Source organism: Sinocyclocheilus rhinocerous, unplaced genomic scaffold, assembly GCF_001515625.1.
Source record: "Sinocyclocheilus rhinocerous isolate Xijiao unplaced genomic scaffold, SAMN03320098_v1.1 scaffold284, whole genome shotgun sequence".
Classification (NCBI taxonomy): domain Eukaryota; kingdom Metazoa; phylum Chordata; class Actinopteri; order Cypriniformes; family Cyprinidae; genus Sinocyclocheilus; species Sinocyclocheilus rhinocerous.
The window spans coordinates 165,956-178,496 of record NW_015628031.1 but is presented as its reverse complement, the minus strand read 5'-3'; the positions used below and the strand labels follow the sequence as shown (position 1 = coordinate 178,496).

Below are 12,541 nucleotides of genomic sequence, written 5' to 3'. Positions count from 1 at the left end.
AAAAAAATCTAAACGACGGTGGGGGGCGGTGGGCAAATGACGTAACCGGTGTTGCGGCTTAACACCGGTATAACCGAAAACACAGTCTATCGCAGCAAGCCTAATCTGAAGCACTGAAAAGTCTGTGCTCGCTCTAAAAAAATATTTTAATCTAAAAAGTTCTTACACCAAGAGTTATTTTATAAAGTGTCAAATCTGTTACCGCTATCAAAAGGAAAACAGATTTTTTCATTGATCACACTTTGTGTGATTTAAAAGTCTTTTAATCATGATTTCATTAGTGCCATGTGCTCTTAGCATTTATGCTAGCAAGTGGAGTTTTTGGCAAAAAATAAAGAAAATGGTCAAATCTGTTACTGTCAAACTCTGTTACCAAGGTAGAATAACAATGCGGTAACAGAATTGACAGTCCATCGGACAATTCTGTTAATTTACAATTGTTACTTAAAGGGTCAACTCTGTTTATGAACTATTTTCACAAAAAAACAATAAAATTGTTGTTTAAAATCTAATAAACATTGATTTATTTTTGCACCCTTATAATTTTTCAACAACATTAATTTTTTTTAGCTGGATATTGTATATAATACATTTTCAGATGAAAAATATTTGCTCCAAGTGGACGGTTCTGTGAAGACATAGGTATTTATTTTTATTTTTAAGGTATGCATAGGTGAATATTATCTCAGTTTCAAGTGATGGAATGTAAGGACTGTTTGTCTAATGAAACAAGAAGGATTTTTCCTGTTATGATTTATTGTTATTTCTACACATTGGCTAATTTGTCCACAACAAAGTTGACAAACAATACCATAAAGACATCTGTTTTTTCATTAAAAGTAAAAAAAGGAAGTAACTTGTGTTTGGCAAGCACTGAATTATTAAAATTAATTATGTTTTCAATATGATACTGAAAAAAAAAACATCTGTAAGTGAAAAGTTTTTTTTCTTAACTTTCTGCAATGCCAAATGTATCTCCAATTATAGAATCACCCACATATAAACAAAAAACTTGAAGTTTAAAAGTATTTCCTACAAGCAAAATGGGTTCTACTACAAATAACTAAAATAAACCAGAAAATGTATGTTTCAAAAGAGGGTTCTGGGCTGTGTGAACTCACCATGCGCAGGTCCCTCCTGTATTTGTTTTTGCGGATGATGTTCCTCACGCTGGCGAGGGTGGTGCGAGAGTTCTTGTTGATGGTGATCTTCTCGTATGAGGTGGCAGGTTTACACTGACCTGAAACACATGCATGCTTTTAACTTCTAAAGAACGCCTGCAGACGTTTAAAAGCAGATTCAGAGCAGAGACATCTAGATTAATGGCTGATTTCAGAAATAAATCACATTGCGGGTCATCCTCTGGCTTGAGACCTACAGCATTTGATTCCAAAATAAATATGCAATCTTACAGTATCCTAATGCAACCTGAAATTCATTGAGCTTCGATAAGTGTGAAAAAGTTTGAATCCCTGAACCTGTAAGTGCGCACTCACCTGCACGTTTCTTCAGGATGACGACCACACCTTTGCCATCAGCGGCCGGCTCGATGCCAACGGTCTTGCGGTGAATGAGACCATTGAAGCGGAAAGCATTCCTGGCCTTCAGGTTATTTGGTTCCTGAAAGAGAGGAAGATTTGAGATCAGAAAGCAGTGATTATTTTATATGCAGCAAAACAAAAAAAGTGCAAAATTTTCAGTCAAATGAGCAATACAGAGGAACAACTACAAGCAATGCTTCAGTGGATCGGAAATTTGTTCTGACAGGGTAACAAACAGTTAAAAGCACACTGCAATTAAATGGATAATTGTGCACAGTTTGGATAACAACATGAGACTGTATTTTTACAGGTTATTTCAAGGTTATTTCAGTGAAAATTCACGTCCCTTGACATAAGTTCGTAAAATTACACAGATTTGTAGATACAATAGACAGGTCAAGACATCCATTAGAAACTGGAAACAAAGGCATGTTTCAGGCTAGTAAATCATACAATATGCATATTCAAAAGTGTCAGTTTTCCTGTTCATCCACTCCAGGAACACAGCAGCTCATGAACAGCAACTTAAAACATTTGCGAGATAAACCCTGAAGCTAGATTACAATAGTGCTCTCAAATGATTAATCGCATCCAAAGTAAAAGTCTGTTTACATAATATATATGTACTGTATATATTTATTATGTATATATAAATACACACACATACAGTATATATTTAAGAAAAATATGTTGTTTATATATTAAATACATTTATATATAATATTATATGAATATAAATTTATGCATGTAAACATGTAAATATTTTCTAAATATATACTGTATGTGTGCATTTATATATACATAATAAGTATACACAGTACACACACATATATTATAAAAACAAAAACTTTTATTTTGGATGCGATTAATCGCTTGACAGCACTAGATTACAACCACGTATGACTGGAAAAGCTCTCAAATTGATGCGATTAATCGCTTGACAGCACTAGATTACAACCACGTATGACTGGAAAAGAATTCTCTCAAATTCTGAACCTAGCTTAATCGAAGCCTGCATTCATTCTCTTGAACCTGTATTTCTGCATGCACCACCAGGAAATACATAACACCAGCTTATTGATAATTATAATTAAACACAACCCAGTAAAGCCCTGTCCTCAGCAGAGTCTTCAGTGTAGCCCAACGGCGGTGACTTACGGTGCTGTAGGTCTGCTTGTTCCTCTTGATAAGGAAACTGGAGGTGTTCCTGATGACCATCCACTGCAGGTGAGGCGATGCCATGATAACGGTCCTGAATGCATGAAACAAAGCAACACATATCATATATACAGACAGACCATATTCAATAACAGACAGTTTACATCACATGCATATCCATAAGCTGAACTTTAATACATTACAGAACAATTTATAATAAACTTTTTTTCTATATTCCTCCGCTTGTATTTGTTCTCTGTCGTATTTCTGTTTATTTACGTTCCCCTGAATCTCATTAGATAACGTTAGGTAACATATACAGACGAATAGAATTTGTGCCCGTAATCGTGTCAAACCACCAACTCAGATACCCTCGTATAAAACCAGAGCTGTAAAGTGGCACATAAACCTACTTATTAACATAAGTAAAGCTTAGATTGTGAGAAAATCCAAACTTTATTTCTCATTCTAGACTGATTTTCATCCCAACTAGCCGTGTGGCGCTCGTCTCGCTCTCACTCACTCACTCACTCACTGAAGGCCTCGCTAAGCAACACCGGCAGCGTTTATAATGAAATTTCCTACTTTTTATTGCCACTTCACTAAATGCTACAGCTCATAAGCAGCTTATAACATATTCGACGCAGATAGATACCCGTTTAATGCTGAACTGTGCGTTATGAAGCGTTTACTCGAAAGTTAAAAAGCAACACTAGACGAGCACGTTACCTTTTCAGCAGAGGAAGAGCGAGGGAAAGGAACGAGTTCCGGTTCCGCTGGCGCTTTCGTACTTTCTTACGCCTCTGTGAAGATTAGTCACTTAGTCATTTACCTTCTAATTTAGACTGTATAAAATTACGAAAATATGTTTAAGATGTCTTCTCAAATAGTTTTTTGGGAAATGTATTTACAAATCTTTCTTTAAATATATATTTTAAACAGGACTATATGTTTTAGGCACAGCGCGGAGGGAGACGAACAGCGCAGCCGACGTCAGTGGTGCAGTCGGAGTACGTCACGCGCTCTGTGTGCTCTACGTCATTTTCATGCGTTCTCTAACCACAGCAACCCAGCTGTGAGATGTCTGCTGTAAATACATTATTATGATTCCTATTCAGCCTCATTGAGGACAGATAGATCATATAAACGACAGCGGAGTACAGACAGATGATATTATTATTCATATGATTAAATAATCAGATAATCTTCATCACCCAATGCTGCAGTGATGGAGGATGATGAAGATCTGGAGACTCTGGGAGAGAAACTGTTTGATCTGATATATCCTAAATACACTGAGATGACACCTAAACTCACAGGTGACACCGAATCTATCTATCTATCTATCTATAATATTGTGATGATTCTAGTTGAGCTGTAGCTGTGTGATGTTTGCAGGTATGCTGTTGGAGTTGCCTGCTTGTGTTGTGTCTCAGATGTTGTATGATGAAGGTCTGCTGAATAAAGCACTGGAAAGAGCACTGACCGCTCTCACATCACCTGACAACAGGTATCACAGAGTATTTACAAAATTGAACTTAAAAGTGCAAAATAATGGACACAGTTCGCAGATTTCAGCATGTAATGTAGTGACATCACATGACAACAGTGTAGGATACTTTAAATTACATAATGTTTCTAGATAATTAACCTTTTTCACATTTTAGGCAGTACATAATATAACTTCTGTCGTATTCTATTCCTAGTGAACCCGTGTCTCACACTGATGATGCGGCGTCTGTGTCCTCCGACTCTCTGGGTGAACAGCTGCATGACCTCACTGACCTCTACAACACTGGACACACACAGAAAATAACAGGTGCATTTACTGACATGCTGCCAAAAACAAAACAAAACGACACCAAGTAAAAAAAAGTCTGTTGGAATTGTAACGTCGCCATGACAAATATTCAGGCATGTTATTGGAGCAGAAGAAGGAGGCGGTGCTTCAGCTGCTGTCGGATCATTCGCTCCTCGAGGAACAAGTCAAAATCGCCTTGAAAACCTTGCAGGAGTAGGTGCCTTTGGATTTTTTATTAGCAGCATCGAGCGAGTTTCAGAATTCAGATCATGAGTTGGGATTCAAACGAATCACAGTGTGTTGAATTGGAGCAACAGAAAGAGAAATTCCTAAAATTCCTAAAAAAATCCAACACAGCCTCTCAGAAGTTCAGTCACAAAAAATACCTAATCATTTGGACTGATTAATTTAAATGATTTTCAATTCGGAACATTACACAACCCTGTTTATTAGTGTTTGACAATTTATACTCAGTTTTTTAAATTTTATATATATATATATTAGTGCTGTCAAACGATTAATCGCGATTAATCACATTCAAAACAAGTTTTTATATATATATATATATATATATATATAAATAACCAAAGCCTTCAAAAGTCAAAAGTTTGACTAAATGAAGTACTCAAAATGTATAATTCAATTTACAATCTGCAAAGGAGTGGAAAAAGTGGAAATCAGGATTAATTCAATTAAATTCAAGTTTATTTGTGTAGCTTTTCATGATACAAATAGTTGCAAAGCAGCTTTACAGAAAATGTTAAGTTTCTTAGTTATATTTAGGAGTAGGTTATTAGTGGTGACTATGACAGAAATGAACAGTAAAAATCATGCCGTTAGTTACAAATGACACGTAATCAAACAGACAGTGAACACTGCAATGATTATATGTTGCGATTAAACTTTGTGATTGCGATTAAGCAATATTTGCTAGATTAGGCATAAAATAATGTCTTCAGAATTATTCATACATGTGAAAATAATGAGAATTGAACAAACAGTTGTAAACCGGCTCAGATTCAGAATCATGTCTTTGTGTCAGTTTTTCTGCTGATTAAAAGATTATACAAGACTTCTTGCTATGAAATGCATCATATTTTATGAGAAAGTGTGACGTGCTCGAGCAAAACAGACACTATTTTTGGAATCAGCATTTCAAAATGAGTAAGAAACAAGTGTTGGATTTCATTCAGCAAATCTGATGCAGTGTATTTGGAAAGTTCCAAACATGCAAGAAAGAACTGCTGTGTTTGTCTGCGGCTCAGGCAGAGTGCCGAGGGGACAGACGTGAGTGACGGCTCTGACGGAGAGGAAGTGGAATCCATTGGCGAGACGCTTTTCAATGTTATGCATCAGTTAGACCCCACCGGTGAGTTACTCAGCTCAGCTGAATACAGACTTCTTAACTTGAGATGTGTATGTGCACACTGTGTGATATGTTGAATGTGTGAGCATTAGGGATGCTGCTGGAAATGGATTCTGGAATGCTGAAACAGATTCTGTCCGAACGGAGCATGCTGGAAGTCGCAGTTCAGAGAGCAAAAAGTGCACTGGTATTTTAACCAAATATACACACACTCCCAAGGCTTTATTGTAATTTGTGTACTTGCTGACAAAGTATGCATTTGTGCAAGCTTTTTAAACTAATATTCCTCACTTTTAGCTATAGAGGAGCAATGAACAACACTTTAAATAAATGTTTTCCCTCTGTCCACAGGAGGGCGCGCTGAGCCCAACACACTCAGAAATGTCAGAATCTCTGCAGACCACGTGACTGCGAGGAACTTTCAGGCCTGAATTGCTGTGCATTTTACTTGTATCATTCAAGACATTGTTTACATGGACTTCCTTTTTAGGATTTTTGACACATTTATTGATATAAATGAGGAGGAAAAGATTGTGAAGAAAAAAGGTGAAATCGCATCATGCTGGATTTGAACCTGCTTTACCTGCATGAGCACCTCAGCTAAATGTGTCTAGAGCATGTGCATTAACCACTAGGTCATGGCTTTTACATTCCAGATGCGGCCGCACATTTTTATGTGCACATTTACATATAATGTAAATATGTTTGTAAATAAAGAATGCAAAGTTTCTCTCTGTAGTTTTGTACGAGATTTATGTAAATTCTAAAAATATTACAGCCATGGAAATATAAAAAAAAAAAAATGAAATGGTTTCAAGAACAAGTTTTAATTGTATCTTCGCTCTCTATTTCTTTAGATATTTTAGAAGAAATCAATACTTTTATTCAGCAAGGATGCATTAAACTGATCAAAAGTGACAGTACAGGCATTAATAACGATATAAAAGATTTCTATTTCAAATAAATGCATTTTTTACTTTCTATTCATGTCATCATGTGACACTGAAGACTGGAGTAATGATGCTGAACATTCAGCTTTGATCACAGGATTAAGTGACATTTTACTATATATTCAAATAGAAAACACATTTTAAATTGCAATAATATTTCACAATATTACTGTTTTTACTATATTTTTGATTAAATAAATGCAGCCTTGGTACGCATGAGAAAAAAAATCTTACCAACCCCAAAACTTTGAATGGTATTGTAGATACATAAATAATTGATATCCATCAACAACTTTTAAATACTGATTCTTTTCAATTATGCATGCAGACCTAATATTAACCTCATAATAACTCTATTATGAAATGATAATATGAAACATTAAAATAAAATGAAAAAACCCTCAAGTATTAAAGAGCTCAAAAATATCTTTATTATCACTTTATCAAGAATTGTACAGTCAATTTCTAAACACATTGGAAAAGTCCGAGCTTCCTTCAAACAGAGCTGACCTTTGGAATTACAAAACCCCGCTGTTACCATGGGAACAAGAACCCCGGAACGAGCAAAGGAAAAACAGCGTGTGATTAAGAGACACGAAGACGACCGATCAGAGAGCGAGATGAAGCCAGGAAAATAATAAATGATATTTTATGAGCAAAACACGCACAATGATCACAGGATTTTGGTAAATCATATAAATGTATGATTCTTTGCTACTGGCAAAATGAAGGATTCATTCAGGAGACGGTAAAAGAGATGGGTTTGTTTAGCACGCCGTGACGATGGATGTACGGATGTGATGTACGGATCCTGTCCGGCGACGGCGTTTCGACCGGAAGCTTAATAAATAACTAAAACATTCTGGTACGCTGCACTGTTCCCATGAAAACAGGCCAGACCGCCCTCTAACTCATGCATTGGCTGGCGTCCATCAGCAAGACACGCCCACATTTCCTCCCCACTCACGCATACAAACACACTCACACTCACCCTGCTGAAATGAGCAGACTACTAAAGGAAATCAAACAACACAGGGCTAAAAATAAACATATTGCACTTATATTCACACTGCTCACGTTGAGGAAGCGCCGCCCGGTCTGTACAAACGTGGTAGAGTTAGACTGTAATGGGTATGATGAGTCTAGAAGGTGAAACAGAGGATGACCGAGTCCAAACCATTCGCTTCAACTTCAGCACGGATGGGAAAACCATGATCATGACAGCGACGATGACGATGACGTAATTCGGGAGGCTGAGGGCCGCATGCCAGCGCTTCCGGGAGTCCAGGCAGGAACCAAACTTCAGTCCGATCTGCTCTAGAATCACAGTTTGATCTAGAACAACAGCGATGCTCTTATTTCAGTGTGGGGTATCCTCTCTGTCCCAGACGACCAGGTCGAGCACGGCTTGTGGGAACAGACTGATAAAGACAGAGAAAGACATTTACATGTCAGTTTCTAAGGCAAAACCACAGTTTTTTCATGCATTGGTTCAGACTATACTTTAAATGTTTATTTTATTGCATTTTATCTATTTGCATCTGTATATTTCAATTACAGTACATATCTTTAAAGGCCTAAATGAGTTTGGAGAAATCTCCACTTTTAGTAACAGTTTTAGTACCAGAGTTTTATTCCTAAAATTCAATAAGTTTAATCATTTAATTTTTTTAAATAAAATTTCATATAAATTTAAATTAATTAAAAAAACTTAAACCTGGTTTTATCCAATTGTCCAGAAGTATTTTCTGGAAATGTATGCAATTTAGTTACAAGTTATTTAACCATAACTTGTAATCCAAAACAAACATTTTTTAAAAACAAAACATTGTCTTAAATGTACTGTGGGACACATGGTGCACCTTAAATGTCCCTTGAGATTCTTACCTGTGCAAACTGGGAGGGGTTATAAAAGGTCACGCCTCCTGCAGGCGGAGCTCCTTGCGCTGACAGCTGAGCAGGAGCCTATGAGAACACATTTGCGATTACTATTTGGACAGGAGAGCAACATCACCACTCATCTCCATGGATACAGACAGCCATGCCCACTGAAAGTCATGAATAGCATGCAGCACGTGATTGGTTAATATGTCGTGCACCAAAAGGGGGCGGAGCCTCAATCTTCAGCACGCCTCTGAAATCCAAGAGCCCTTCCAATTGGCCGGTTACTCAGTCAGGGCTGCTGGTGACACATACAGATGTCGTGCTGGAGGTGTGGCTACAAGTGTGTGATGTTAGAAGCGTGCAGACAGCATGTGTGAATGTGTTTTACTATGCAGCGTTAGAAAGCACTGTTGTTTTATTACTGCAGTGTCTGGAAAAGGTGTGCGTTTCAGATAAGAACCAGCTGAAAGTACCTGATTTAAATGCTGACTCACTTCTCGAGACAGAGAACTCATTGAGCTAGAACGTGACAACTAGAACAGCAGGAATAAACGAAACAAACAAACAAAAACACCACAAACCCGAATTAATCCCATGCAGCGCCATCTTAAATCACACATGTCTTGTCAATCATTAAAATAGGATTACATCACGCCTCAGTAGTGTGTAGTCCTCAAACACGCTCCCACACACTCATGCTCTTTGTGTGATCATAATCAAAGCTCATAATCATAGAATACAGTTAGAGATGCAAGTTACAATGTGTGTGTGTTTCAGAGGTAGTAAGTGTACATGTGAGCATATGTGTGGTTATAACTGTGTTAATCTGCATTCATGGGTGAAGGAGCGGGGAGTGACAGGAAGAAGCAGCTTTAAAGGAGAAGTGATAAGGTATTAAAGGAGGATCTGACCTCTCCAGACTGCGTCCCCTCCGGGCCGGGAGGCAAAGCATTCAGATTAAACATCTAGATGGAAAACACATTCATTATAGCAGATGTGTATTGAAAGCGTGTCTGCTTAGAATCAATCAATCAATCAATCAATCAATCAATTAATAAATAAAGAACCAAATGCTAGAGTAAGAAAAACAAACTGGCTCTGATTAAGAAATTAAAAACAACAAAAAAAGAGCCAAATGTTAAAATAAATAAATTAATAAATTAAATTAAGGCCAAATGCAAAAAAGAACGTCCTCTGGCAAGTAAAAACTAAATAAAATAAAATGTCAGGAGACAAAATGCAAAAAATAAACTGACCCCGGCCAGTGAAAGAAAAAAAGAAAAAATAAACAAACATACCAACCAACCAATAAATGAAGTAAGCAAGTTGCCAAATGCAAGAAAAAAAATTGCTCTGGTGAGCAAATAAAATAAAAATAAAATATAAAATGTCAAGAGCCACATGCAAGAAAAAAAGGAATGGCTCTGGTAAAAATAAAATGTCTCTGGTGAGTAAATAAAATTAATATAAATATATAAATGGAGATAAACAACTAAATAAATAAAACATAAAAAAATGTGCAAAGCGATAAGAGCGAAACCAAATTAAAGAGATACAAAATGATAACTGTAGAAAAGCTCAGATAATGTCATGTGTCCTCTAACAACATTTAACATCAGACATTTAGCAGGGAAGTACCAAAAATCTTTCCACTGTTAGAGTTAAGTAGCCATGACCCCAAAAAAAGAAGAAAAATTGGCTAAACAATTCCAGTTGTGGGACAAAAGTATATTCTGAACACTGTTTGTGTTATATTGATAGTGTGTACCTGTGGCACTGTGGCACTAGTCTGCTCTGTGTTTTCTCCTCTGGCGTCTGGAACGCTTCCCTCCATCGGCTGCTGCTGCTCATCTGGCGCTGAAACCAGCAGTGTTAGACTTCACAGACATACACTGATATACAGAACACACTGATGTACACATACACACCTGCAGCTGGTGTAAAGAGGTTGGCTGGCATGGCCATGGGTGCGAGAGGAGCAAACAGATCAGCAGGAGGCGGTACAACAGCGGCCGGTTTAGATCCTCCACGACCGGAATTCAACACGTCCACATAACGGCTCTTAGTGCCTGAAACACACACAAAAATTCTCACTAAACAGCCAATTGAGCACATTAATAGTGTCTTTGCTTTAAACCGCTTTAGCTCAAATAGGCGGTACAACAGCGGCCGGTTTAGATCCTCCACGACCGGGATTCAACACGTCCACATAACGGCTCTTAGTGCCTGAAACACACACAAAAATTCTCACTAAACAGCCAAGAGCACATTAATAGTGTCTTTGCTTTAAACCGCTTTAGCTCAAATAGGGCTGGGCGATATGACGATATTATAGGCCTGGGCGATAAAACGGTATCGATATTTATCGACGGTACTCCATCGATAATGATAGAAAAAAATGTTCGATATAGTGCGTGCTATGAGTGACGCAGACAGCACACACAAACACAAACATGCTGAAATGAGTGCTGTGCCTGCCTGTGATGAGGAGATTGTGAATAAAGAATGAATATTAGTCGAATTTAAAATAAACATTTGCATTTGAATGTTAGGTGTGCATCAGGGAGCGTCATCAGTGGTGTGCGAGATGCGGTGATGATGTAAGTGACGTTGTAGTTTAATGTTTTGTTAGTCTAGTCCACGAGACGCGCCGCTGCTGTTTTATTCATTCAAAATATTAGAGAAATATAGTAGCTCAGTGCGGAGAAGATCTTGATTAGGTTAAAACCGAAACCAAGCCAAAATTTTGATAACATTTTTTAGCTATATCGCCCAGCCCTACGATATTATCGTAAATCGACGATGTCTCGTAAGTATCGCGATGTCGATGTCAACAGTCAGGTAACAGACGATCATTGACATTATCGGAAAAAAAAAGACAAATGATAAACCTAGTAAGTTGCAAAAAACATTTTACAAAGCCCCATAGTCACCAAACAGGTCTTTTTGCATGCAAGAATGAAACAATGTAGTAGGAGGGTTGGGAATCTAAAAGCCATTCCAATTTTGGAAATCAGATTAGATGCGTGAGGTCAGGAATCAAATTACTTGTTATAAAATTTAATTTAGATTCCTGTATGTGCATTTATTGTAATTTCAAAAGATTCAACTGAAAGACGAAATAGAACTCGCTTCTGCACTCGCCCGCTTTTTTCTGTGCTGCGCGCGCACACACACACACACACACACACACAAGCCACCTCTTATATACGCGAACACTGGACTGAGCTCTCTTTACACATTCGAATGGACAAATACACACAGAATTATATCAAAATATCCCATAAATAAAATCGGTTATGTCTTAAGTGAACGTAAAGAGCGGAGTAAGAAAACAAGGGTGTATTGGATCCGTGCATTGACAGCTGCCGCCAGTCATTAATGTTAATCAAAGAACAAAAATAAAGAAAATCCCTCACTGATCTTGACAATCACTTTTGTAACCTCAGTTTATATTTTATTTGCCTGTTGTTCAGCGCTGACTACTGTAATAGGAACGTGCATCTGTGTATGCGATTATTTTGGAGATGCGCTCCAATATAATTTAGCCTTATTTAGGGTTGTCAGCAGCAGAAAAAGTTTAATAAAAGTTAAACAGAAAAAAGACAAATACTAGCACTGCATGTGTTTCTGAATATTTATTTAAACAGACTGTATAATGATGAAAAACCACAAACATGACAGTTATAATTAAAATACGCAAATTCCTTCACAGCCTATTTATACAGCGTACATAGTGCCCTATTTATTTATTTTTTACAGATTTTTTTAAACAGTGTATACAGTATAATTATGTTTAATTAAGCTGAGTTATAGCACTATAAATTCTTAATTCATTTGC

General features: G+C 37.2%; 3 protein-coding genes across 6 annotated transcripts in view; 1 reads left to right on the top strand and 2 right to left on the bottom strand.

The window, feature by feature from the left end:
* LOC107737154 (60S ribosomal protein L28-like) overlaps positions 1 to 3,516 on the bottom strand; it is a 5,627-nt gene extending 2,111 nt beyond the window's left edge. The window contains exons 1-4 of one of the 2 annotated variants that reach the window (XM_016548589.1): positions 3,429 to 3,516; positions 2,700 to 2,793; positions 1,497 to 1,620; positions 1,122 to 1,240 (exon numbers count right to left, since the gene is read on the bottom strand). In XM_016548589.1, coding sequence (XP_016404075.1) covers positions 1,122 to 1,240; positions 1,497 to 1,620; positions 2,700 to 2,783 — 327 coding nt within the window. In that variant the 5' untranslated portion in view covers positions 2,784 to 2,793; positions 3,429 to 3,516. Of the gene's footprint in view, positions 1 to 1,121; positions 1,241 to 1,496; positions 1,621 to 2,699; positions 2,794 to 3,337; positions 3,363 to 3,428 lie in introns of those variants that run through there. The other variant, XM_016548590.1, reaches the window with a different exon arrangement.
* A 226-nt stretch (positions 3,517 to 3,742) lies between these two features.
* Positions 3,743 to 6,586, top strand: LOC107737151 (uncharacterized). The gene is made up of 7 exons (XM_016548587.1): positions 3,743 to 4,018; positions 4,098 to 4,209; positions 4,406 to 4,518; positions 4,614 to 4,713; positions 5,766 to 5,869; positions 5,959 to 6,053; positions 6,218 to 6,586. Exons 1-7 carry the CDS (start codon positions 3,928 to 3,930, stop codon positions 6,272 to 6,274), a joined length of 672 nt encoding a protein of 223 aa, XP_016404073.1. The 5' UTR covers positions 3,743 to 3,927; the 3' UTR covers positions 6,275 to 6,586.
* A 638-nt stretch (positions 6,587 to 7,224) lies between these two features.
* The window catches only part of LOC107737150 (protein transport protein Sec16A-like), a 37,014-nt gene continuing 31,697 nt past the window's right edge, over positions 7,225 to 12,541 (bottom strand). For 2 of the 3 annotated variants that reach the window (XM_016548584.1, XM_016548585.1), the window contains exons 26-31: positions 10,629 to 10,769; positions 10,469 to 10,557; positions 9,612 to 9,665; positions 9,174 to 9,233; positions 8,704 to 8,781; positions 7,225 to 8,237 (exon numbers count right to left, since the gene is read on the bottom strand). In XM_016548584.1, the coding sequence (XP_016404070.1) occupies positions 8,172 to 8,237; positions 8,704 to 8,781; positions 9,174 to 9,233; positions 9,612 to 9,665; positions 10,469 to 10,557; positions 10,629 to 10,769 (488 nt within the window). In that variant the 3' untranslated portion in view covers positions 7,225 to 8,171. The remainder of the gene's footprint in view (positions 8,238 to 8,703; positions 8,782 to 9,173; positions 9,234 to 9,611; positions 9,666 to 10,468; positions 10,558 to 10,628; positions 10,770 to 12,541) is intronic. The other variant, XM_016548586.1, reaches the window with a different exon arrangement.